This window comes from Helicoverpa armigera, chromosome 20 (genome assembly GCF_030705265.1).
Source record: "Helicoverpa armigera isolate CAAS_96S chromosome 20, ASM3070526v1, whole genome shotgun sequence".
NCBI classification, from domain to species: Eukaryota; Metazoa; Arthropoda; class Insecta; order Lepidoptera; family Noctuidae; genus Helicoverpa; species Helicoverpa armigera.
In genome coordinates this window covers 2,370,565-2,394,997 of record NC_087139.1, presented here as the reverse complement: position 1 = coordinate 2,394,997, position 24,433 = coordinate 2,370,565, and the positions used below count along the sequence as shown (strand labels likewise).

General features: G+C 37.2%; 1 protein-coding gene across 1 annotated transcript; it reads left to right on the top strand.

Moving 5' to 3' along the window:
- Nucleotides 1-1,513: 1,513 nt before the first annotated feature.
- On the top strand, nucleotides 1,514-23,189 carry LOC110379538 (uncharacterized). The gene is given in 10 exon segments (XM_064039805.1): nucleotides 1,514-1,870; nucleotides 2,150-2,422; nucleotides 4,019-4,216; nucleotides 4,302-9,147; nucleotides 9,150-11,008; nucleotides 11,010-14,742; nucleotides 15,215-15,338; nucleotides 17,411-17,589; nucleotides 18,673-18,789; nucleotides 19,868-23,189. Coding segments are annotated over 10 exon segments (11,661 nt in total). The 5' UTR covers nucleotides 1,514-1,684; the 3' UTR covers nucleotides 20,014-23,189.
- The last annotated feature ends 1,244 nt before the right edge of the window (nucleotides 23,190-24,433 follow it).

Sequence of the window (24,433 nt, the reverse complement as noted above, 5' to 3'; positions counted from 1 at the left end):
GAAGCTAATGCCCATTTTCACCAACAATCTCTTAATCTAAGTGCCACTTAGAATAAGGGCTCTCCCAATTTTGACATAAATAACTATGGATAAGGGATACCTAAACTTAGGTGAAAACGAAATTCTTATTAAGTGTTCCGTAAATGCTCTTAGGGGATCCCTTAATTTAGGTATTTGTTGGTGAAAATGGACATAAGTTACTCAAACACTTGGCTGTGTCTCTGTTTTCTCTCTGCCTATCTCCATATAAAGGCCTATCCTATCTAAAAATAAAGGTATTTGTGTATGAATTTTAAGCTTCTTCAACTATCCCGATGTTTATATTCTCATCTTGTATGTAAAACCGTACTTGTATTCTTAATTTGTGTCAGTTACTAATAACACAATTAATTTTATTTGATTAAATTGATTCTTGCTCTCAATCAAGTCAATCACAGTCCCTTTGCTGTTATAGCATCGATCCAAGATTTACTCATGTAGGTAGGAGTTCACAAAATAAATATTAAACATACATTATCTACATTTTCTAAATACAAACATGAATGAGAAGAGAGTAAAATTATAAAAAGACGAGCTTTCTTGATTACAGATTTATTTGATTAATTATATCTATTCAAATATGAAAGATCTTTCTCACAACCGCAGAAAATTAATGGATTTTAAAGAAACTTACCTATATGCCTATGTTAGGTAGTTAAGTAAGCAACTAAACTACATTTCGTCCACGTCCTCATCCTTGTCCCGAGGGAGAGGAAAATAGGCAAGTCTCGCACTTACACACTCGGCTGCCGCCTACTTTAATGATGAGTGTTCAACCATTTTAAAACAAAAAACAAACTCTAGTTACTTTGATTATATTTACCTTAGGTACCTAAAATATGTATTTAATGCATTAGCAAGAAATTACCGCGGTAACTCTTTCGAACAATCCCGCAGATCCGGAATTATTTTGACCTTGTTTCAAAAACTGCATTTGTGTTATTAAATAAACATAATCATAAATCTAAAATAGGCGATAGTTGAGTTGATGAAACATTCTTCGAAATGTGTTTTGTTATCTACAACTCAACATTTTGGAATGTGGGGAAAATTAAAGGAATTTGCAGAAAAGACTTTGCTTAGGGATGTCCTTTTAATTTCCAATACATAAACAAAATTATCGGTAAACAGCATAAAATCTAGAATAATAGTAAAATAGTGGATTACAGAGATGCTGTGATGCTTCGGTTTGATGCAATATTCCGATAGAAGACTTTTGCATGATAAATTCATATATAGTTTTATAAGTACAAAATTAAAAAAACGTTCAATGATAGAATGTTTCTACATACAATTCATATATAATTTTACTTGTTTCCATCTAATGGTCAGAGCACTGCAGTCATTTTAAAATAGTACCTATTCAAGCTCTTCGTTGGAGCTTATAAAAGAAGCTGATTTAATAGTTGACTAAAAGTCAACTCAACTAAATGAATTGAAAACTATCAACTGCACATCACTACAATAGGTATTTGACGCGAGAAATCGTGAATGTCAACAAATAAAAGTTTTATCCGTCTTCGCTGATTCATGTCTCATTAGTGTAAACAAATAAATACTAGTTCGTATCGTTAGTAGTCTTTATATTATTCACTCACAGTTCGCACTTACTGTTCGACTATGACGGCGTATTGACGGTTGCAACATGAATAATCATAATAATTATTTTGTTATCGTTTTGTTATTGTTTTCATCTTGTTTGTGTGAAATCATTAATCTTAGTAATAATCAGAGAGAAAAGTTTTTGACTGGCTTCGTAGAGCATTATAATAGTTTGCCTAATCAAATTTACCAGTCCAATGAGGGAATTTTGCGGAGTGTTCAGCAAGTGGTGAGTAAATCCATTATTTCTTAGTAAAAACTCGGGTTATCGTATTCTGAGACCTTTGTATCGTAAAGTTATCTTTGTTGTGAATATCACGTTTTATTTTCCCCTAAAGAGGGCCTCGACATGCTCAGATTTGCGTCTTAAACTTAATTTGATAAAAAAAGTAATAAGGACTACCTACATATCAAGTTTCTCAATGACAAGAAAATATTAAATGCTGAAACAGTAGAACCAGTATTATAATTTCTATAAAATGGGTCTAACTCTAAAAATATTGTTTAGGATGACATCACGTTTATAATAGTAGCCGAAATTAAGGCTACTGAGATACGTGATGTTGAAGCGTTCAAGAAGTTAGAATGTACTGCAACAGTACAAGAGTCTGGGGATGATGATGTCACCGTTATCAACCATGTGTGCCAAGAGCTGGTACCAAGTACCACTCCAGAGAGCACAGAGGACTACAGGGATACTGAGACCCAGGTGGAGGTGACAGAAGGCACTGTTACCAGTAGACATGTCCAGCTTGAAAATGAAGTACAGTCAGACACAGCTGTGAGTATTACTATAAATTATCAATAAATCTTGGGGGATTTTACATTGATTTATTTATCAAAAAAATCCCCAAGCCCTAAAACTGATATTGTGATTACATTGTAAAAAAAATACTGATTAATTGTATTTATTTTGCTAATAGGTTAAAACAACACTTATGCTTCAAAAACTTAAAATACTTTATATATTTTATTGTTTTTGATTGAAAAAATATTTTTGGTCATTTTAAATGTTACACTAAAATGTATGGATGTTCAACTTTTAGAGATTGCTAATTAAGGCAATAAGTGACAGTAAGTTGCAATTAATAACAAAGTTGAGATAACCCTGTAACATGTCAGTGTACGCTAAGTGCGAACAAGGTCTTGGTGACTTAGAATTGTGTTTATATGTCAAGGATGCAGATATTAATACATTTTGCTACATTTATATATTCCTTTCTTCACTGTCCATATTTATACTATAATGCAATATGATTATTTTATAGACAAAACTCAAAATATGTGTAACAATACTCTGCAATAGAATAGGTAAATAGAATTTAGAATATTTAAACAAAGCATGAAGTGTCAAGTGACTCAATAAACACAACATCACAGTTATGTCGTATTATATCTCTTCACCATATTTTTTTTGTCTGTCACATATTGATAAAAAAAATACACTAAAGATATTATCTTTGTTTAAAAAATATAAATATAGCTTTACCATATTTATAATTAGCAGCAAACACCGAAATTAGGCGTCATTGTGCCTCATGCATAGAAATGGCGCGGAGCCAGATTAATTTCACTTGCTGCAGTTACCTTACTTAGCCTTGATATTTATTGTCTGTTTGTTGAGAGCTACAAACTTATGAAAGAGAAGCCTCCTTATTTTTATAGAGGGCTATTTCAATAAGACCTTTGTTAGAGCCTAGGAGTCGTAAAGCACGGGTGCCGTAGGAACTATAGAAAAGTTCTCAGTTTTGATTCAGAGTTGGGCAGAAATAGCTTTTTTGTTTTAATTAAAATATGAAACATTTATTTTTATGTAAAAATCGTCGTATAAGCATTTAAAGAATGTGGTTTTCATTTCGCTTCCTCTCTGTACATCAACTAGATCTAGTTGAATATATTCCAGTGAAGATATTTATCTAATACATTACAGTATGAAGATACTTCAAATAAACATAAATATTTTTCTGTATTTTCATTTTTCTGGATCAGCCACTGAGGCACGCCAAGTGGTTGCAAGTTTGAAATACCAGCAAGACATAATGTTACTTGTTGCCTTTTGTTTTTATATCTAGGAGGAATCTAGTTAGCCTGGATGTTTGCAAATATTTCACATTTTTCGTCTACAGAGTAGTACACAGGATACACAAAAGGGTGTTATTGTTTTGTTTCAAAAGCATTTGGAACTGTATGTTTTCTAACCGCTATTCATAGACATAAATATTTGGTACACAGAATAGCAGTCAGGGACACCAGGTTTATCTTTTTTGTTTTATAAGCATAGTAGCTAGATATTTTATACCGCAGCTTTCATCATTCTTTATTAGACCGAGATGATTGGCATTCATCTACGTTTACATTAAGTACCTAATTGTTTTAGGTAACATCAGGTGAACAGTTTATAGCGATACCTCGGGATCAACCAAGCTCTCCTTGCGTTGGATGCACCTCGCATGTCAATCCGCAGGCTCCGGGGGTCAGCGACCTCGCAGCCCTAGGAGTTAGGCATCTCGACTTACACGAACCTTCAGTCAATCACAGCTTGGATACTGTTATAGATGTAGAAAGACAAGTTCAAGTAAGAAACACATGATATACAGAATATACATAACAGAAAATTTTTATTTGTGCATGGAAAACTTATTTATTTTCTGAATTTGCAGGTAGTCAACGGTGTGCGGTACATATTAACTCTATTGATTAATTCTAACAACTGTACTGATGAACAAACCGAGAATTGTAACTTCCCTAAAACCTGTAAGGTAACGATTTTAGTTAAGCCCTGGATTAAATTACCTAACGGCCAAAACCACAGATCTATCTTAGCTAATAATTGCACAGAACCTTGGCTGTACGGTAGTGATGGTGAGGTTTTACCTGAACCATCTGGTGATGATATACAGGTTAGGCATCATACAGATGTCCAATCCGTGCCGAATCAAGAACGGACTCTTACTGAACAGGAATTACTATCTATACAAGAACAGATAATTCCCAATTCTGAATTCAAAGAACCAACGGAACCAACTAGGAGTTTTGACGCAACATCTAATACTTTAGACGTAAGCAAACAACACGTTTTCAAAGTCGAATCTAATAAACAAACTGAAAACTCGGTACCCGTTACTGAATCCGAAAAAAAAGAACAACAATCTTTTAACATAAATCTCGATACAGATAAAAAGAAAGCTATAGATGATATGTTGGATTTTTTCGACTTTTCTGGTTTTAAACCTAAAACTGAAACTGAAGATGTTATCTCAAGAGTAAGAAGAAGTTACGATGACGACCTACAAGTGCTCTCGCTTGCGAAAGATTACCATGGGATTAAAAACAGCATAGAAAATGCACGTTTCATGTATGAAATGGCGCAAGTTATGGTTGACTACTTGAATGAAATGGACATGGAGGTTAAAAATAGAGCCGTAAAAGATGTCGTTAAAGCTGAAGATGAGACGGAAAACCTTCAACGTTTCGTATACATACAAGCTCGTGTTACGATACCATGTGATAAGGTTGAATGTAGGCCTACAGATGTCGTGACCCAAATTTGTAACGGTGTTATAGATAGTACGAACGTAAATAGTCCTCAGATACTAAATACGTTTTGTTACAATGAGAACAAAGAGAGAGATTTTAGAGAAGTCGTTAGAGAAGTACCACTTGATGACCCTATTCTGAAAAATTTGGCTGAAGAAGCATTAAAAAAAATTGAAACCGAATCAAAATCAAAACATGCCATGAAAATAAGCAAAATCGTTTCAGCTAACACACAACTAACATCAGGCACTTTGACAAAATTTTCAGTTATAATTGAGAATATAAACTGTGAGAAAAGTGTACCACTGTTATTACGAATGAATTGCACAGTTTTACAACAACCAGGCTCAAAAATTTGCGAAGTAATTGTTCACGAGAGACGCTGGCTTAATGAACGAAAAATATCGTATACTTGCACAGATAGACCAGTTGAAATGAGAATATCAAAATCGACATCAATTACAAACAATGTAACAGTAGATGATCCAAAAGTTGTTGAAATGTTGCAAGAAGCCATTCAATATTTGGAAACTCAATCTGTCAAGAATAACAAACAAAAGATTGTTAATATTAATTCTATATCATCACAAATAATCGCTGGATTTTTGACTAAAATAGAATTTGTCGTAGGTTATACGAATTGCACAGATGAAAGTAAAACTAGAGATAATGCGTTTCAAAAGTGTGAAGTGCTCAAAGATGAAGCCCTTCGTTTATGCAAAGCCCAAATTTGGGACAGGTCTTGGATTATGGATGGAAGACAAGTTGAAGTGTCATGTGATGATGTTTTGAAAAGTAATGAAGTTCAAAGTGCAAGAAACAAAAGATCTATTGACTCCATCGGAGGATCGGTTCGACGAAGTGGAAGCAAAGAAAATCAAATTGATTATAAAAAAGTCGCAGAAGACGCTTTGCAGAAGTTTATGTTAACATCAGCCAACCGCCAACATTATGTAGTTTTAAAAGTTGAGAAAGTGAAGACTCAAGATGAACCTGGAAAATTAACCAGATTATTTTTTTCCATCTCACCTACAAATTGTTTTATTCAACGCGATGGGCTATTGTCATCGCCCAAATGTGATGTAACAAACCCTAAAATTACATTCCACTGCAGTTCCAAAGTGTTGCTAAACGTTTGGATTGACAAAAATCAGTATTTTACAGATTGTAACATCCAAGACAATGAAGAGAACAGGAATTCTGATGAAATAAAGGAACGGAATCTAAGCAAAAAATATTATCAACTGGCCGAGGAGTCATTGAAAAAATATATGCAAAATACTGAACATACTCAAAATCATAAAGTGGTACGACTGGAAAAAGTAACTACGCAAATTGTTTCTGGACTACTGACAAATATTGACTTCATTATATCCCCGATAACCCAAGATGGCATTAGTAACAAAACAATAAAATGTCACTCTAAAATATTGGAAAAGCAATGGTTAGGCAAAAAAGATTTTAACGTGTCTTGTCAGTTGAAATATCAAAAGGAAAATCAAAAGAAAAATTTGAAGAATCCCAAATATATGCAAATGGCTGTAGAAGCCTTAGAGAAATATATTCAAAACAAACCTGAATCTGATCTATTACGTGTAACTTTTGTAGATAAGGTAGAAGAAGGCGAAGGAAAATCATTTAATATAAGATTTATGGCGTCCCATAACGAAGATGACGATGGCGATACACTTTGTTATGTTCAATTCCCCGAAACACAAATACCTAAAAAGAATATGAATGTAGAATGCCATTCTATTGGCACAGTACTTAAACAAATTCAAATTACAGAAGATGATCCTAAATTCATCAAGTATGTACAATGGGCAGAAGAATCACTCAATGATTATCTTCAAAACATGAATAGTTCTCAACTGTATACAATTGTTAGAATAGAAAGTGTGAACGTGCTGTGGGATGATAGCGTTAAAACTCTTATCAATTTTATAATATCACCAATCGATCTTGAGTATAGTGCATTACAAGGAAAAATTTGTCAAGCCGAAATAAAAGAACAGCCCTGGTTAAATAAAAAAAGCAAAAACGTTAAATGCGAACCAGATGAAGAATTGTATAGGGCAAAAAGACAGGTGCCCGGAGGAGAAACAGAAAAAGATCCCAAGGACCCCGCTTATATGGAGTTAGCAAAACAATCCTTACGTAAATATTTATTAGAGAACCCACGTATCACGCAGGCCTCCGAAGTAGACCCTGTTGTTGAGAGAGTGACTACGCAAGTCGTCGCTGGCTCTATGACTCGCATTGACTTTCACTTCCAGGCATCGGGTACAGATTCGCAACAAGATCATGTTACTATGAAGTGCCATGCAGAAGTCTGGGAACGAAAATGGCTAAATTCTAAAGAAATTACTGTTACATGTTTCGAAGTCAAAGCGAAGGTACGCAGAGATCTGTCCGGAGAAATAACAGAACAGGATCCCAAAAACCCTCATTACATGGATTTAGCAGAACAATCTCTGCGTAAATATTTATTAGACAACCCACAAGGCACCCCGGCCCTCGAAGTTGCTCTGGTAGAAAAAGTTACTACGCAGGGCAAGTCCGGTTCCCTGACTCGTATTGATTTTCTCGTTTTGAGCAGAAATGATCCTATTACAATGTTCTGTAATTCTGAGGTTTCGGAACAACCTTCGCTTAATAAAGTGGATATTAAAGTGTCGTGTCCCAAAATCTTCAAGACGTCACTAGCCGGTGGTCTAACGTTACAGGATCCGTCGAAACCCGAGTATAAATTGCTGGCGGTGGAGTCCTTGCAAAAATATGTTCGGGAAAGCGAATATACTGATGTTTACGAAGTGACAAGTGTCGACAAGGTGACTTCGCAAGTCGTAGCCGGCTCGCTGACCCGCATCAATTTTCAAGCAACCAGTAGCCAAACCGGTAAAGCAATGAAGTGTCACTCAGCGATTGTGGAGCAACCGTGGCTAAACGTCAAAAATGTCAATGTTTCTTGTTATAAAGCCGACCAGAGGCAACGCAGAAGTTTGCCCGGAGGAGAAACAGAAAAAGATCCCAAAGACCCTGCTTATATGGAGTTAGCAAAACAATCCTTACGTAAATATTTATTAGAGAACCCACGTATCACGCAGGCCTCCGAAGTAGACCCTGTTGTTGAGAGAGTGACTACGCAAGTCGTCGCTGGCTCTATGACTCGCATTGACTTTCACTTCCAGGCATCGGGTACAGATTCGCAACAAGATCATGTTACTATGAAGTGCCATGCAGAAGTCTGGGAACGAAAATGGCTAAATTCTAAAGAAATTACTGTTTCATGTTCCGAAGTCAAAGCGAAGGTACGCAGAGATCTGTCCGGAGAAATAACAGAACAGGATCCCAAAAACCCTCATTACATGGATTTAGCAGAACAATCTCTGCGTAAATATTTATTAGACAACCCACAAGGCACCCCGGCCCTCGAAGTTGCTCTGGTAGAAAAAGTTACTACGCAGGGAAAATCCGGTTCCCCAACTCGTATTGATTTTCTCGTTTTGAGCAGAAATGATCCTATTACAATGTTCTGTAATTCTGAGGTTTCGGAACAACCTTCGCTTAATAAAGTGGATATTAAAGTGTCGTGTCCCAAAATCTTCAAGACGTCACTAGCCGGTGGTCTAACGTTACAGGATCCGTCGAAACCCGAGTATAAATTGCTGGCGGTGGAGTCCTTGCAAAAATATGTTCGGGAAAGCGAATATACTGATGTTTACGAAGTGACAAGTGTCGACAAGGTGACTTCGCAAGTCGTAGCCGGCTCGCTGACCCGCATCAATTTTCAAGCAACCAGTAGCCAAACCGGTAAAGCAATGAAGTGTCACTCAGCGATTGTGGAGCAACCGTGGCTAAACGTCAAAATGTCAATGTTTCTTGTTATAAAGCCGACCAGAGGCAACGCAGAAGTTTGCCCGGAGGAGAAACAGAAAAAGATCCCAAAGACCCTGCTTATATGGAGTTAGCAAAACAATCCTTACGTAAATATTTATTAGAGAACCCACGAATCACGCAGGCCTCCGAAGTAGACCCTGTTGTTGAGAGAGTGACTACGCAAGTCGTCGCTGGCTCTATGACTCGCATTGACTTTCACTTCCAGGCATCGGGTACAGATTCGCAACAAGATCATGTTACTATGAAGTGCCATGCAGAAGTCTGGGAACGAAAATGGCTAAATTCTAAAGAAATTACTGTTTCATGTTCCGAAGTCAAAGCGAAGGTACGCAGAGATCTGTCCGGAGAAATAACAGAACAGGATCCCAAAAACCCTCATTACATGGATTTAGCAGAACAATCTCTGCGTAAATATTTATTAGACAACCCACAAGGCACCCCGGCCCTCGAAGTTGCTCTGGTAGAAAAAGTTACTACGCAGGGAAAATCCGGTTCCCCAACTCGTATTGATTTTCTCGTTTTGAGCAGAAATGATCCTATTACAATGTTCTGTAATTCTGAGGTTTCGGAACAACCTTCGCTTAATAAAGTGGATATTAAAGTGTCGTGTCCCAAAATCTTCAAGACGTCACTAGCCGGTGGTCAAACGTTACAGGATCCGTCGAAACCCGAGTATAAATTGCTGGCGGTGGAGTCCTTGCAAAAATATGTTCGGGAAAGCGAATATACTGATGTTTACGAAGTGACAAGTGTCGACAAGGTGACTTCGCAAGTCGTAGCCGGCTCGCTGACCCGCATCAATTTTCAAGCAACCAGTAGCCAAACCGGTAAAGCAATGAAGTGTCACTCAGCGATTGTGGAGCAACCGTGGCTAAACGTCAAAAATGTCAATGTTTCTTGTTATAAAGCCGACCAGAGGCAACGCAGAAGTTTGCCCGGAGGAGAAACAGAAAAAGATCCCAAAGACCCTGCTTATATGGAGTTAGCAAAACAATCCTTACGTAAATATTTATTAGAGAACCCACGAATCACGCAGGCCTCCGAAGTAGACCCTGTTGTTGAGAGAGTGACTACGCAAGTCGTCGCTGGCTCTATGACTCGCATTGACTTTCACTTCCAGGCATCGGGTACAGATTCGCAACAAGATCATGTTACTATGAAGTGCCATGCAGAAGTCTGGGAACGAAAATGGCTAAATTCTAAAGAAATTACTGTTTCATGTTCCGAAGTCAAAGCGAAGGTACGCAGAGATCTGTCCGGAGAAATAACAGAACAGGATCCCAAAAACCCTCATTACATGGATTTAGCAGAACAATCTCTGCGTAAATATTTATTAGACAACCCACAAGGCACCCCGGCCCTCGAAGTTGCTCTGGTAGAAAAAGTTACTACGCAGGGCAAGTCCGGTTCCCTGACTCGTATTGATTTTCTCGTTTTGAGTAGAAATGATCCTATTACAATGTTCTGTAATTCTGAGGTTTCGGAACAACCTTCGCTTAATAAAGTGGATATTAAAGTGTCGTGTCCCAAAATCTTCAAGACGTCACTAGCCGGTGGTCTAACGTTACAGGATCCGTCGAAACCCGAGTATAAATTGCTGGCGGTGGAGTCCTTGCAAAAATATGTTCGGGAAAGCGAATATACTGATGTTTACGAAGTGACAAGTGTCGACAAGGTGACTTCGCAAGTCGTAGCCGGCTCGCTGACCCGCATCAATTTTCAAGCAACCAGTAGCCAAACCGGTAAAGCAATGAAGTGTCACTCAGCGATTGTGGAGCAACCGTGGCTAAACGTCAAAAATGTCAATGTTTCTTGTTATAAAGCCGACCAGAGGCAACGCAGAAGTTTGCCCGGAGGAGAAACAGAAAAAGATCCCAAAGACCCTGCTTATATGGAGTTAGCAAAACAATCCTTACGTAAATATTTATTAGAGAACCCACGTATCACGCAGGCCTCCGAAGTAGACCCTGTTGTTGAGAGTGACTACGCAAGTCGTCGCTGGCTCTATGACTCGCATTGACTTTCACTTCCAGGCATCGGGTACAGATTCGCAACAAGATCATGTTACTATGAAGTGCCATGCAGAAGTCTGGGAACGAAAATGGCTAAATTCTAAAGAAATTACTGTTTCATGTTCCGAAGTCAAAGCGAAGGTACGCAGAGATCTGTCCGGAGAAATAACAGAACAGGATCCCAAAAACCCTCATTACATGGATTTAGCAGAACAATCTCTGCGTAAATATTTATTAGACAACCCACAAGGCACCCCGGCCCTCGAAGTTGCTCTGGTAGAAAAAGTTACTACGCAGGGCAAGTCCGGTTCCCTGACTCGTATTGATTTTCTCGTTTTGAGTAGAAATGATCCTATTACAATGTTCTGTAATTCTGAGGTTTCGGAACAACCTTCGCTTAATAAAGTGGATATTAAAGTGTCGTGTCCCAAAATCTTCAAGACGTCACTAGCCGGTGGTCTAACGTTACAGGATCCGTCGAAACCCGAGTATAAATTGCTGGCGGTGGAGTCCTTGCAAAAATATGTTCGGGAAAGCGAATATACTGATGTTTACGAAGTGACAAGTGTCGACAAGGTGACTTCGCAAGTCGTAGCCGGCTCGCTGACCCGCATCAATTTTCAAGCAACCAGTAGCCAAACCGGTAAAGCAATGAAGTGTCACTCAGCGATTGTGGAGCAACCGTGGCTAAACGTCAAAAATGTCAATGTTTCTTGTTATAAAGCCGACCAGAGGCAACGCAGAAGTTTGCCCGGAGGAGAAACAGAAAAAGATCCCAAAGACCCTGCTTATATGGAGTTAGCAAAACAATCCTTACGTAAATATTTATTAGAGAACCCACGTATCACGCAGGCCTCCGAAGTAGACCCTGTTGTTGAGAGAGTGACTACGCAAGTCGTCGCTGGCTCTATGACTCGCATTGACTTTCACTTCCAGGCATCGGGTACAGATTCGCAACAAGATCATGTTACTATGAAGTGCCATGCAGAAGTTTGGGAACGACCCTGGCTTGAGCCAAAAGCAGAATTTAGCGTGTCTTGTGCCAATGCTGATAAAAGAGTTAAAAGACATTTGAAAGTTCCGAGTCATTCAATGAAACACAATTCCGTTGCTCTTAATTATGAAGTACTAGATGATGAAAAAAATGGTAATCAGAAAGAAAGAGACCACGTTAGTTCTTTACGAGGGCATACAGAAGAAGTGAAAGATCCAAGTCAACCTGAATATAAAATCCTTGCTGAAGAAGCTTTGCGTAAATATGAACTAAAAAGTACCGTCTATCATAAAGTTGTTGAAGTAAAACGCGTTGTTACTCGTGTGGTTTCTGGTTTAAAATATTACATAAATTTCAATGCTGCACCTACCACATGCTTATTAAATGTCACCAGCGCGCGTGCGCGCAGCTGTAAACCTGTTGCTGATGTAATTCTGTACTGTCACACTGAAATTTGGGATAGGCCATGGCTAAAACGTAAGAAGATTGACGTAAATTGTTATGCTGATGATTCTGAGGACTCTGACATTGATTTATCATCAAAACCGGCCAATGCTAATAATAACAGTAGTGAAATATACCTTAAATTGGCGGAAGAGGCTTCAGAAAAATACCTGACGACTTCAAACAGGAAATACGTTCACAAAGTTACAGAAATTCTCAGCGGCAGTGAACAAGTCAACAACGGATCATTAATAAGTATTGTTTTCTCACTTTCACCTACAACATGTTTAAGAAATGATACTACAAAAAAATCGTGTAACTTAAAGCAACCATTAGTTGTCTTTCACTGCAGTGCAGAAATACGGAATAGCTCTTCGTTAGAACATGAAAAAGAAATCGAAGTAACTTGTAAAAAACGTAGTGAAGAGAAAAACAAAAAGGAGAAGCGCGATATTGGCACTAGACATACAAGACAAACTGGTGATGATGATGATGAAATAGATGAAGAAACTACATTCTACTACGCCGATCGCGCTATTCAGCATATGAATGATAATTCGAATTCAAATAATTTACACAAATTGATATCTATACACGGTGTCCAAAGTGGTATACAAATGGGTACAGTAACCGTACAAATGTATCTTGAAGTCGCTGAAACTTTTTGTTTACGGCATAATAGGAGGACAGATCTCAAGAACTGTGAAGAAATGAACGGTTTAAATCACAGATTGTGTCTGGCTAGACTGTGGCCGTCTCCTGACGATGAGCTGGTGGTAAGACACGTTACCGTAGTTTGTGACGACGATGAAAACTTCGAATCAATTACCGGTGTGAACATACCCGAACTCCTGAAGATGTCCATTGCAGCCCTTGAGAGGCCTCCTGAAGCTAAATATAAATTGGTTCATCAGGGCGAGCCACAAGTCATACCTTCGCTTGATTCAAAATTTCCGTTTAAACTTAATTTCGTTGTTGCCACTACGAACTGTTCCAAAGACGTTAATCTGGACACAAATCCCTTCCAGTGTTACATTAACACAGAGATACCAGCGAAGTCCTGTCATTCCTTTATTTGGCTTGAGACAGCAACTAAATACATACGTTACATCAGCGCTAAATGTACGCCACTAAACCGTGTCAGGAGGTCTTCTCTGGATTTGGCTAATATGACTATAGACAATTCAGACATCCAAAGGATGGTACAAGCATCTCTGGAAAAGTTAGAAATGACATCTTTACATCGGTACAAGCAAAGAGTTCTACAGATTAACAGTTACTCCACTAAGATCACTTCTGGGAAAGTTACTACTATTGATTTTGATGTTGGATACACTTCTTGTTTGAAATATGAATGGGTTGCAAACATAACTAGTTGTGATTTCCTTGAGCATTTACCGCGTAGGCGTTGTGTTGCTCAAATATGGGAGAGGCTTTGGATCAATAACGGACAGAATATTGATGTCAGTTGTGTAGACGACGAGACACCCCTGGAAGCTCATATCGAATTCGAGAGTGCCGAAATGGCTAATGAGTTAGCAAGAGAGGCTTTAAAACATATTGAGGCAAAGTATCCTCATCCGAACAAACAGAAGGTAGTAAGGATATTTTCATTAGAGAAGCAGGTAGTGGCAGGCATTCACTACAAAATGAAAATTGAAGTCGGTTTCACGGATTGTGTGGCATTGAGTGACCAGACCGACTGCAAGTTGCTCAAGGATCAGATAATGAATAGGTTCTGCCGTGTCAACGTGTGGGTTCGACCGTGGACTGATCATCCTCCCAATTTCCGAGTATCGTGCGATTTCCAAGAAGCCACTACTTATGACTTATACCACCACGTGCAAGCCGAACATTTGTTTTATAACTTTTTGACAACATACAACCCTAGTTATGTAAACGACTACTCTCAAATGCAAAAACGGTTTGAGATATTTAAGCAGAATATAAAAAAAATACACGAATTAAACGTTCATGAGAAGGGCACTGCTACGTATGGGGTGACGAGGTTCGCGGATTTATCTTATGAGGAGTTCAGGAGTACATACATGGGATTGAAGACGAATTTGACAAATGAGAACCAGGTTCCAATGAAGATGGCTGATATTCCGGACATTAAGGTGCCCGTGAACTTCGACTGGCGTGAATACGACGCAGTGACCGACGTGAAGGACCAGGGCTCCTGCGGCAGCTGCTGGGCGTTCAGTGTTACAGGTGAGGTGTTTACTGTGTATCCTCGTTTACCTACAGATATATGTCTTTCAATCCAAACTTGGACATTAATAAATTTTCTATCGAGTATGACTATAGATAGAGTATGCGACCTAAGTTTTGTGTTAAGGGGTGAAGAAAATTATTTTTTTTGAAAAATAAAAAAAGATTAAGTAACTCATTGCTATATCGTAGTATAAGTAAAAATTGAATCAGCTGAGTCAAAAACACGAGAGTGTACAAACTATGTGACACTCTCGTCTTGTGAAAAATGACTTCCAGTTCCTTCATCAAACATAAAAGTCAAAGTAAAAGTAACGGTCAAATTCGTTTTTTCAAGCCTAAAGTGACAGCAAAACTAATAGAAAAAGCGAATTTGACCGGTACTTTTACTTTATGACATTACTTTGGCTTTGACTTTGGCTTTTACTTTTGATGAAGAAATTGGCTGCTAGTAATGAATATTATTTTGCAGGAAATATCGAGGGTCAGTGGAAGATGCAGTCAGGGAAACTGGTCTCGCTGTCGGAACAGGAGCTGGTGGATTGTGACAAAATGGACGACGGCTGCAATGGTGGATTGCCAGATAATGCTTACAGGTTATTTTTTTTTTATTATTAGGTACATTACATTCCTTCTTGGGTACTATGTATGTAACGAATTTTACGTTAAAATATACGTAGCTTTTTATTAGAGTACGGATTTAAACGGAATTTGTCTATACTAATATTATAAAGCTGAAGAGTTTGTTTGTTTGACCGCGCTAATGTCAGGAACTACTGTACCGACCGAAAAAATATTTCAGTGTAGCCTATATATCGAGTAATATACAGTTTTATTCGGGTGCATGGAAGACGCGGGTGAAACCGCTGGCGGAAACTAGACAGAATAATAATATAATGTATTCAAAATACAAACTATTAATAATCCGCAGTTTTGAGGTAAACGTAGACTTTACTGATAGTCCGCGACTTCGGTCGTAAATAAATGATAATGGACAGCAGCAGTAGTAAATAATACATAGTTCACATTTTCTGTTTTATGTATGGCCATTTATTCAAGTATGCGGTATAAAGGCTGTTATAGTTTAACTAAAAGTAGACCAAGACGCTATTTGTAGTTAGTAAAAAAATATATTTACAAAACATTTCGTACTGCAAATGCTGTTACTGTTATTGTCACTGTTACAACCTTTTGTATCGTCCCACTTCTGGGCACAGGCCTCCTCTCACACGGAGAAGGATTGAGCGTTAATCACCACGCTTGCTCAATGCGGGTTGGTGATTTCAGACTTTATAGTCCAGGTTTCCTCAAGATGTTTTCCTTCACCTTTTTATCAGCCATGCAGTCTGCAAATGCGCGAGGTGGCAAATGGTTAACTTTGGAGAAGCAAACTGTAAAATCATAACTAAGAGGTGCTTATGGCTATGAAACTTAAGATTTGAACCATGGAAGTCAAAACCATGTACCATATGTGCGGTTGTATGTAGGGTTACCATTTATATCATACCAGTCGATGGCTGATCTTGCGGATTTTTGACAGTCGTTGCATTAAAGAACAGAGTAATACAGTAGCCTTACGCCAGGACTATATTTAAACAATGAGCATTTTTAAACCACATCATACTTGAAAACACGAAGAATCATCGTTGATTTAGTTGTGCTGTTTTCCCCGTGTGTCATAGAGTAAGATTCTTATTGTTACATCATCTTCGCTGCGTCATGACAAAGTAATAGTCAAGATCGCCTTAATACACGTGCAGCGTAGGCGCCCGTAACTAATCAAGATATTTTTGCATTTTGTTTAAGACTTAGATATGCAGGTACTCTTTAGTTCCTATTCTATTAATCTTTGTTGACTATACAACTTCAGAAAGTCATCTATAATAAAATAACAAATAAATAAAGACTTTGAATTTAAAACTATTTAAAATACATACGAAAAAATATTTAATTGAGAGGTGCTACTATACATAGCTTGACAGACTTTCTAAACACCTAATATTATGATATTTTTATCAATTATAATTGAATTGTAACAATAATATTTGTACGCTGTTTAATAACGGCAAAACAGGAAGGATCTTATTTATTGTATCTAACACCTTGTATACTCATGTTTTACAAATAAAATATCTTTATCTTTAAAGGCATTTAAACTTGATTCTTGGACCTTCTAAATTGAAATAAAACTTCAAAAATAGTTTTGACTTATTTTGCTATCAATACTATCAGTTAAGAATTTCTAGAATGTAGTAAGTAGAAGTTATTCAGTTTTCTAATTACATACAGATGTGTAGAAGTGATAAGCATGCTATTTATATTGCGTTGATTTCTCACGACTTGTATTGTGAGAGACGCGTGCGCATCAAATTACGTCATAATTAAGAATGCAGAACTTTGCATCTTTTGCATATCCGGATTTTTAATTGCTTTGGTTTAGGTTAAAACAATTAATACTAAGGTAATTAAAAGCAAGGTAACATACATTTTTAACTGTACGTTCAGGAACATATTTAAATGCTGTTAAATTCATCTTCATATAATAGCTTTTTATTAATAACGAACTGTTTTTGGTAGGTTCTGGCGATCCATGCATCGATCACTAGCACATACTTTTACTTTTAAGTAAAAGTCTTCTTTCTCTGTCATAAAAATATTTGCTGTCCAGGGCCATAGAACAGATGGGTGGCTTAGAACTGGAGAGCGACTACCCGTACGAGGGTGTGGACGAGAAGTGCGCGTTCAACAAGACCTTGGCCAAGGTCCAGATCAGCGGCGCCGTCAATATTACGAAGAACGAGACTGGCATGGCCCAGTGGCTGGTGCATAATGGACCTATTTCTATTGGTAAGTTGTCTTTCAGTTTTTAGGGTTCTGTACCCACCGTTTCCGTAGGGTAAAACGAGTTTTTGCTATTGCCCTATTGCTTTCGCTCCTCTGTCCGTCCGTCCGTCCGACCGTCTGTCACCAGGCTGTGTCCCATGAACCGTGATAGTTAGAGAGTTGAAATTTTCACAGATGATGTATTTTTGATGCCGCTATGACAACAAATATTGAAAACTAGAATTAAATAAATATTTTGGGGGATCTCATACAACAAACGTGAATTTTTTGTCCGTTTTATAATGGTACGAAACCCGTCGTGTCGAGTAATACTTGCACTTGACCGGTTTTATATATTAGCTTCAGATTGGATCACGTAATAAGTCCTAGTGACACAAAGATTACTTTGTATGTATTTAGTTATATTGAATGATTATAGAAGAGATGTTACCACTGTTATGATAGCTGTGTTTGAGGTCCTCGGACGTGGAATTTAACAACAATTGCTGTTGAGTAACAGTCGATGACGATGGCTTGAAAAACGTAGCTGTGGAATCTCGTATTTTCCACGAGCCGGACTGCTATTTGCAAAATTGTTTTTGAAGTTCGGTATCAAACCTGGGGCCCGATTCTCCTAAGTTAATAATGTCAAAATTGAATTGAAATTGAACCGCAATAGCAGTTTTGACCATATCGGCCATTCTGCTACGAATATAAGACCAATTGTATTCCAACGACATTCGATTGGTTTACGATTGGTCTGCTATTTTGATGATTTTGGTCTATACGGTAGTTTGCTCTACAATTATATTGGAATCGTAAATCATTTGCAGACAAAATGATTCATTATTGAATGACAGAAAAGGATAAAAACGTTTATTTCAAAGATAAAATAGCGGAATGCCACATACGCTTCAATCGTAATTGAGTCGGGATTGGATCTCAGTCGGATGTGAATCGTATGTCGCTTAAGTACAATAGCGGAATCGTGCTCCTGAAATCTCGTAGTACAGCTGTGCTTGCGCCCTCTTAATAACGGGGAAGTTTCTTCAATTCGTCATTGAATAGTTTTATATGTATTTATATAAATATCACTATTTTCTGCAGGTATAAACGCCAACGCGATGCAGTTCTACATGGGAGGCATCTCCCACCCCTGGAAGATGCTGTGCAACCCCACCAACTTGGACCATGGTGTTCTCATTGTAGGATATGGCATCAAAGGTGTGTTTATCAGTTACAAGCCGTTCTCCCGCGGTGTCACCTGCGTCCCGTGGGAACTGCTAACCGTAACGGGATAAAATATAGCCTATGTTACTCGCAGATAATGTAGCTTTATAATGGTGAAAGAATTTTTAAAATCGGTCCTGTCGTTTTTATGTTTATCCATTACAAACAAAGTTTTCCTCTTTATAATATTAGTATATTTATTTATTTATTCCTTTATTTCAGGCAACTAGGGCCCATAAAAATACAAATACACATATATCGTACATTGCAATACTTATAAATTAATACATATTAATATTAGTATAGATAGTATAGTCTAGCTTCCGTCAGCGGTTTCACCTAGGGAACCTCTTGCCGCATCAGGATAAAGAATAGACAATGTGTCAATTTGGGACAGTGTAGCTTCCTAACAGTGAAAGAGTATTTCAAATCGGAAACCTTATGCTACAAACAAAAATTTTTGCAAAAATTCTCTTTATAATAGAGTTAAAAGATTATTCAGTAAGCGAAGAAAATTTAATAAACATTACGTGAATTATTGCATGAAAATAAAAATGCCATGACGGATTTCTTAATGATATTTTTGCCGTCACGCCTGTTTTCATTTTAAACTTATATTATAAATGGGAAAGTATCCACGTGTGTGTGTTACGCAATCACGCTAAACTGATGACGAGCGGAACCGATTGAGATGAAATTTGGCGTATAGGAGAGGAATATTATGCTTAAGAGACTCTTTAAGACTTTACTTTTGAGTTTAATCAGTCAGCCAAGGTCATTTATAGATATGATGTCTTCCTAGTCGATTATCAGCCTTGGCGGCTGTTACAATATAAGGAGATTAGCCATTATAAGGACATATTATAGTGCACAAGCATTTGTGCAGACACAGGTGCACTCACTATTCCTTCACTCTCATACTCCGATGGGACGGCAATCCGACACGACCGGAGAGAGATCAGGCGCAGGACCGACATTTACGTGCTCAATTTTTAGGGGACCCTTAGATATATCGTAACGGTAACTTTTATATGTATTTACTAGCATTAACCTTTTAATCTATTTCCCCCAGATTACCCGCTCTTCCACAAGAAACTACCTTACTGGATAGTGAAGAACTCCTGGGGCAAGTCCTGGGGAGAACAAGGGTACTACAGAGTCTACCGAGGAGATGGTACCTGTGGCGTCAACCAGATGGCAAGCAGCGCTGTCATATAGACCATGGTATGCACACGGAAAATTGAACCTTATTGCTATGTGCCGAGCGACGATTTTCCAACGGTATGAAATTATGTACTTATGAAAAAAAAGTTGAATTGAATGTCAGATGTTTTTAAGTGGTATTCGATTTTGACCATTAAGTCGATGGTATAAAGTCTTCCTACTATAAAAATCTCGCTCGGTATCTATTGAAGGTATACTTCGGACGCAGGCGACAGTCGCGAGCCACGCTCGACTATCGCATGTCTCAGAAATGGTTTCATTGTTTGATAAATTATTGAAGCATTTATTTCGCGCGGTCTGCTGCCTGGGTCCGAAGAGTACCTTTAAAATAGCATAGATCACTAAAGTATTGTAGTTTTGCTAGAAAAACAATTTGCAGGCGTAATTAAACATCTGTTTTTGACGTTTATCACTCCATCTATAAAACTTAGAAACAATAAGATAGGTTGTATTCGTCAATGGGCGATAATATCTTAAAAAAAAATAACTTGGTGAACATTATTTATTGTTAGCCTCATCATCAAAAAAATTTGAGTTTTAATATGTCTAAATATATTTGCTAGTCTGAGTTGTATTTCTGTGCCAAGTTTCAATAAAATCTATTCAAGATCTGACAGTCGTTCTGAAATTGGGTTGTGAATATTATGGGGTCTACACACCAAAGCCGCTGACCCAAAGCTACACACCAAAGCCCGGCGGCTTAGTGCCGGCGGGTTAACCCGGCGGCTTCAGAATGTCCAAGCCGAACGACTTTGCCGGCGGCAATGCCGGCGGCACGATTGCTGCGGCATGTGGTGTTCTAGTAATTGTCAAATACTCTATGAAAGCCGGCGGGCAACTGACTGAGTGAGTGGAGAGGGATGCCGTCGGCATCGGCATGCTGCCCCGCCGGCTTGCCCGCGCGGGCGCAAGCCGGCGGCATGATTGTACAAAATGGGCGGTGCCGCCGGCGTCAGCGGCTTTGGTGTGTAGACACCTTTAGAAAAAATATATTGAAAAATAAGCCTTACAGACTTACTAGAGACTTTTTTTTATTTTAACGCCATGTTTGTTATTAATGTCTCTAAACTGTAATAAATAAAGTTTATTTCCATCCATTTATTTATTCATAACTCAGTCAGAGGTATTGTAAATACATATTCTTATCTCACAAGTAATTAATTTGCATATTAAGGTATTTATTTTTCCTTATGCTTACATAATACCTATTTTCCTTGATTATAAGCCACTGTTTGAATCGAATAAACCGTGAAATCTTGTAAAATTGATTAAACGTTATTTTCGTGGAAAACACGTTAAATATTTTTCTGAAATGTCACACTTACGTCCGCATCTAATCATTTAGTTTCAATTATATAAGTTTTAATAAGAAAATTATCTAAAAGACGGAATAATTAGTTTTTCCTATTCACCATGCCTATTAATTACTTTATCATTAATTTTATGACAATATTAATTGTAAGTAGGTATTGAGTACTCACATATCTGGAACAATTTATTGGTCTAAATATGTTGGTCTTGATATTTTTCTTATGAAAATATGATAATACTGGAGGCCTTTAATTTTCTTGTGATATATTAAAAAAATGACAATATGAATTCCAATCGCTTAATACATAAAAGCAATATTTATATAATATATAACACAGGTATAGGAATTGTCATCTCAATGTGGGTACAACTATTTTGCAGTTCATTAAAAATACCAAGGAAAACCGACCACGAGAATTCACCTTGAATTGGTTACATAATATATCAAATTAATGTTTATTATATTAGGTATTATTATCTTCCTTATGTAAAATAGACAAGTAAATATGAACCTAGAAATAATGTATACATAATTATAGGATATAAATTATATGATGTATTTGCACACACATTCTATTCAATTTTTATTTATGGCAATCCGCGTCGATGTCAATGTCGACGATTCTGCCAATGACAAGAGAAGTGAGAAGCACGTTATCACCAGTTATCTATTTGACGTTTTAGTACGATGAGAAGAATAATCCCTTTTGACAGTCCGATAGTTAAAGTTATATTTGTTGCTATATCATTTTTGAATCTCTTGTTATGAATCTCCTTGGCTTATTCTGTCTTTTTCATTTTAATTTTAATTTTTGATGTATTGATATTTTTCTATTATTTTTAGCTATTAACTAACAAACTACATAATAATATGGACTTTGTTGCATTGTTACTAATCAAGAGACTACTTAGAAGAGATTAAGAAATAACAATATATACTCAATGGCTCACTAATAAAATAGGAACTTTAGATTTCACACTTATAATAATTACTCATTCTGTTGTGGCAAGCATTAATAACCACTCAATATAATAATGTACCATGTACTCATATGCATATATTTCCTACTTCTCTCTCTTCGTCAATCATTTGTAGTTGACAGTGATAAGACTTACTTAACTATAATTATTAACAACAATATCTACTTAATATGTAAATTAATAAAGTGCCTTGAAAATATCTAACCCCAGTAAAATGCAAAGATAAGAAGAAAGTGCACGACTGCCCATCTGCAAGTGTCAGTGTCATAAGGTTAGAGGCTAAGGGAATTCCAAGCAATCGCTATGTCGCTATGTCTAACGGCTGGTCCTAATTATCTATCCGTGGACTTACTTACTGAAAATCTAAATTTGACATTAATTGTGTGTAATGTAAAAATTCTAACTCTATTAAGCTAACCAACTAATAGTTAGAATATTGGAACTGCCTTAAAAGGAACAGCCAATCAACGAGCCTTAACTATACAAAAACTGTCAGTGGTATGGAATTTTCTCTCTCTTTAGCCTTATAGTACTCTATTCTTATGCCTCTATCTATGGTAAAAGGTTTACATACATAGTTTTGATAAATGTACATTAATTGCATTTCATGGCAACGCAAGGAATTCTTTTTGTATCGGCTTTTACACATTACTACATTTTATAATAAAATAATTCTTGTAAATTGTTATAGTTTTATCATTGTTGTTAGTCATTTTGTTCTCATTTAATAATTTGTTCGCAAATGCCAATGTTTGTTGATGATTTTATTCTAAAAATGCATAAAACGCCACCTAGGTATTAAGTGAAATATTTTGATAAATTCACATTTGCAAACGAATTTGATACTTGTGTTTATTGCAATAAAGATATTTTATGAAGTTTTTTGGTTTTATTTTTACCTAATAATCCCCACTACCTACACTGACGCCCTGTACTATGAGCTGCAAGCATTTGACAACGCTAACCTCTGAATAACCGAGTTAAGTGAATCGGAACTGGATCTCGAACCCCAAAATTGAACTTGCAACCGATGCAGTATTTTAATTTAGGATTTAACTGTGTTAATAACTGCCCATTCAGTCTAACCCTTCATTGAATACATGTCACGCATCTATATTTAAATCATTTCAATATACCCAACAAAAGACACGTTCCAAACACAACTTTAACCACATGAACAAAAAAGAAAAAATAAACAGTACGTCAGATGTGTTTGAGTGACGTACCCCAGGGCGATATTGTGCCGATGTCCCGTGCACGCCTGGCGCACGTATGTGGCGTGGCCGACCAACGTGACCGCTGGAAACCCCTAATGAAATGTTTGTAAGTTTAATTAAGAAGTTCTATAAGGTCAGTAATTGAGTTTCTCACCTGTTGTGTACATTTGCCGGTGTTGCTGTGATGTTTTGGTGCTGAAAATAGGCTGAAGAAGGTCTGAGATGATGCAAAACTGCATTTGCTTCTTTATCAGTTGGAGAAACCTAACTTACTATAGGTATTTGATTTCAGTGTCTTTATTTGAAAAGCCACAAGAAAACCGCATAGACAATCTTGTATCAATCATAATTTGAGACGTGACGTCTTTGGGTTTTTTGAGAGCATTGACAAGTTGACTTTATGTTGGTACCTATTTACCTATCAACTCTTCAAAGATGGAATCCCCGAGACCTAGCGTGGGGAATTTGACTAATTTACACTTACTGCATTGAGTTCAATCATAACCTATTTTTTTGTTAGTGCTGTAGGTACTTGAGTTTAATATTATTTCCACCGGTTGGCAACAAAGGCTATAGCAACCAGGGCCCCGATTCTCCTAAATTAATAATGTCAAAATCGAATCGCAATATGATTGTAATAGCAGTTTTAACCATATCGGGCATTCTGCTACTAATAAAAGACCAATCGTATTCGATTGACATTTGATTGGTGTGCGATTGGTCTGCTATTTTGATGATTTTGGTATATACGGTAGTTTGCTGTACAATCATTTTGCAATCGTAAATCATTTGCAGACAAAATGATTCATTATTGAATGACAGAAAAGGATAAAAACGTTTATTTCAAAGAAAAAATAGCGGAATGCCACAACCGTTTCAATAGTAGGTAATCGAGTCGGGATTGG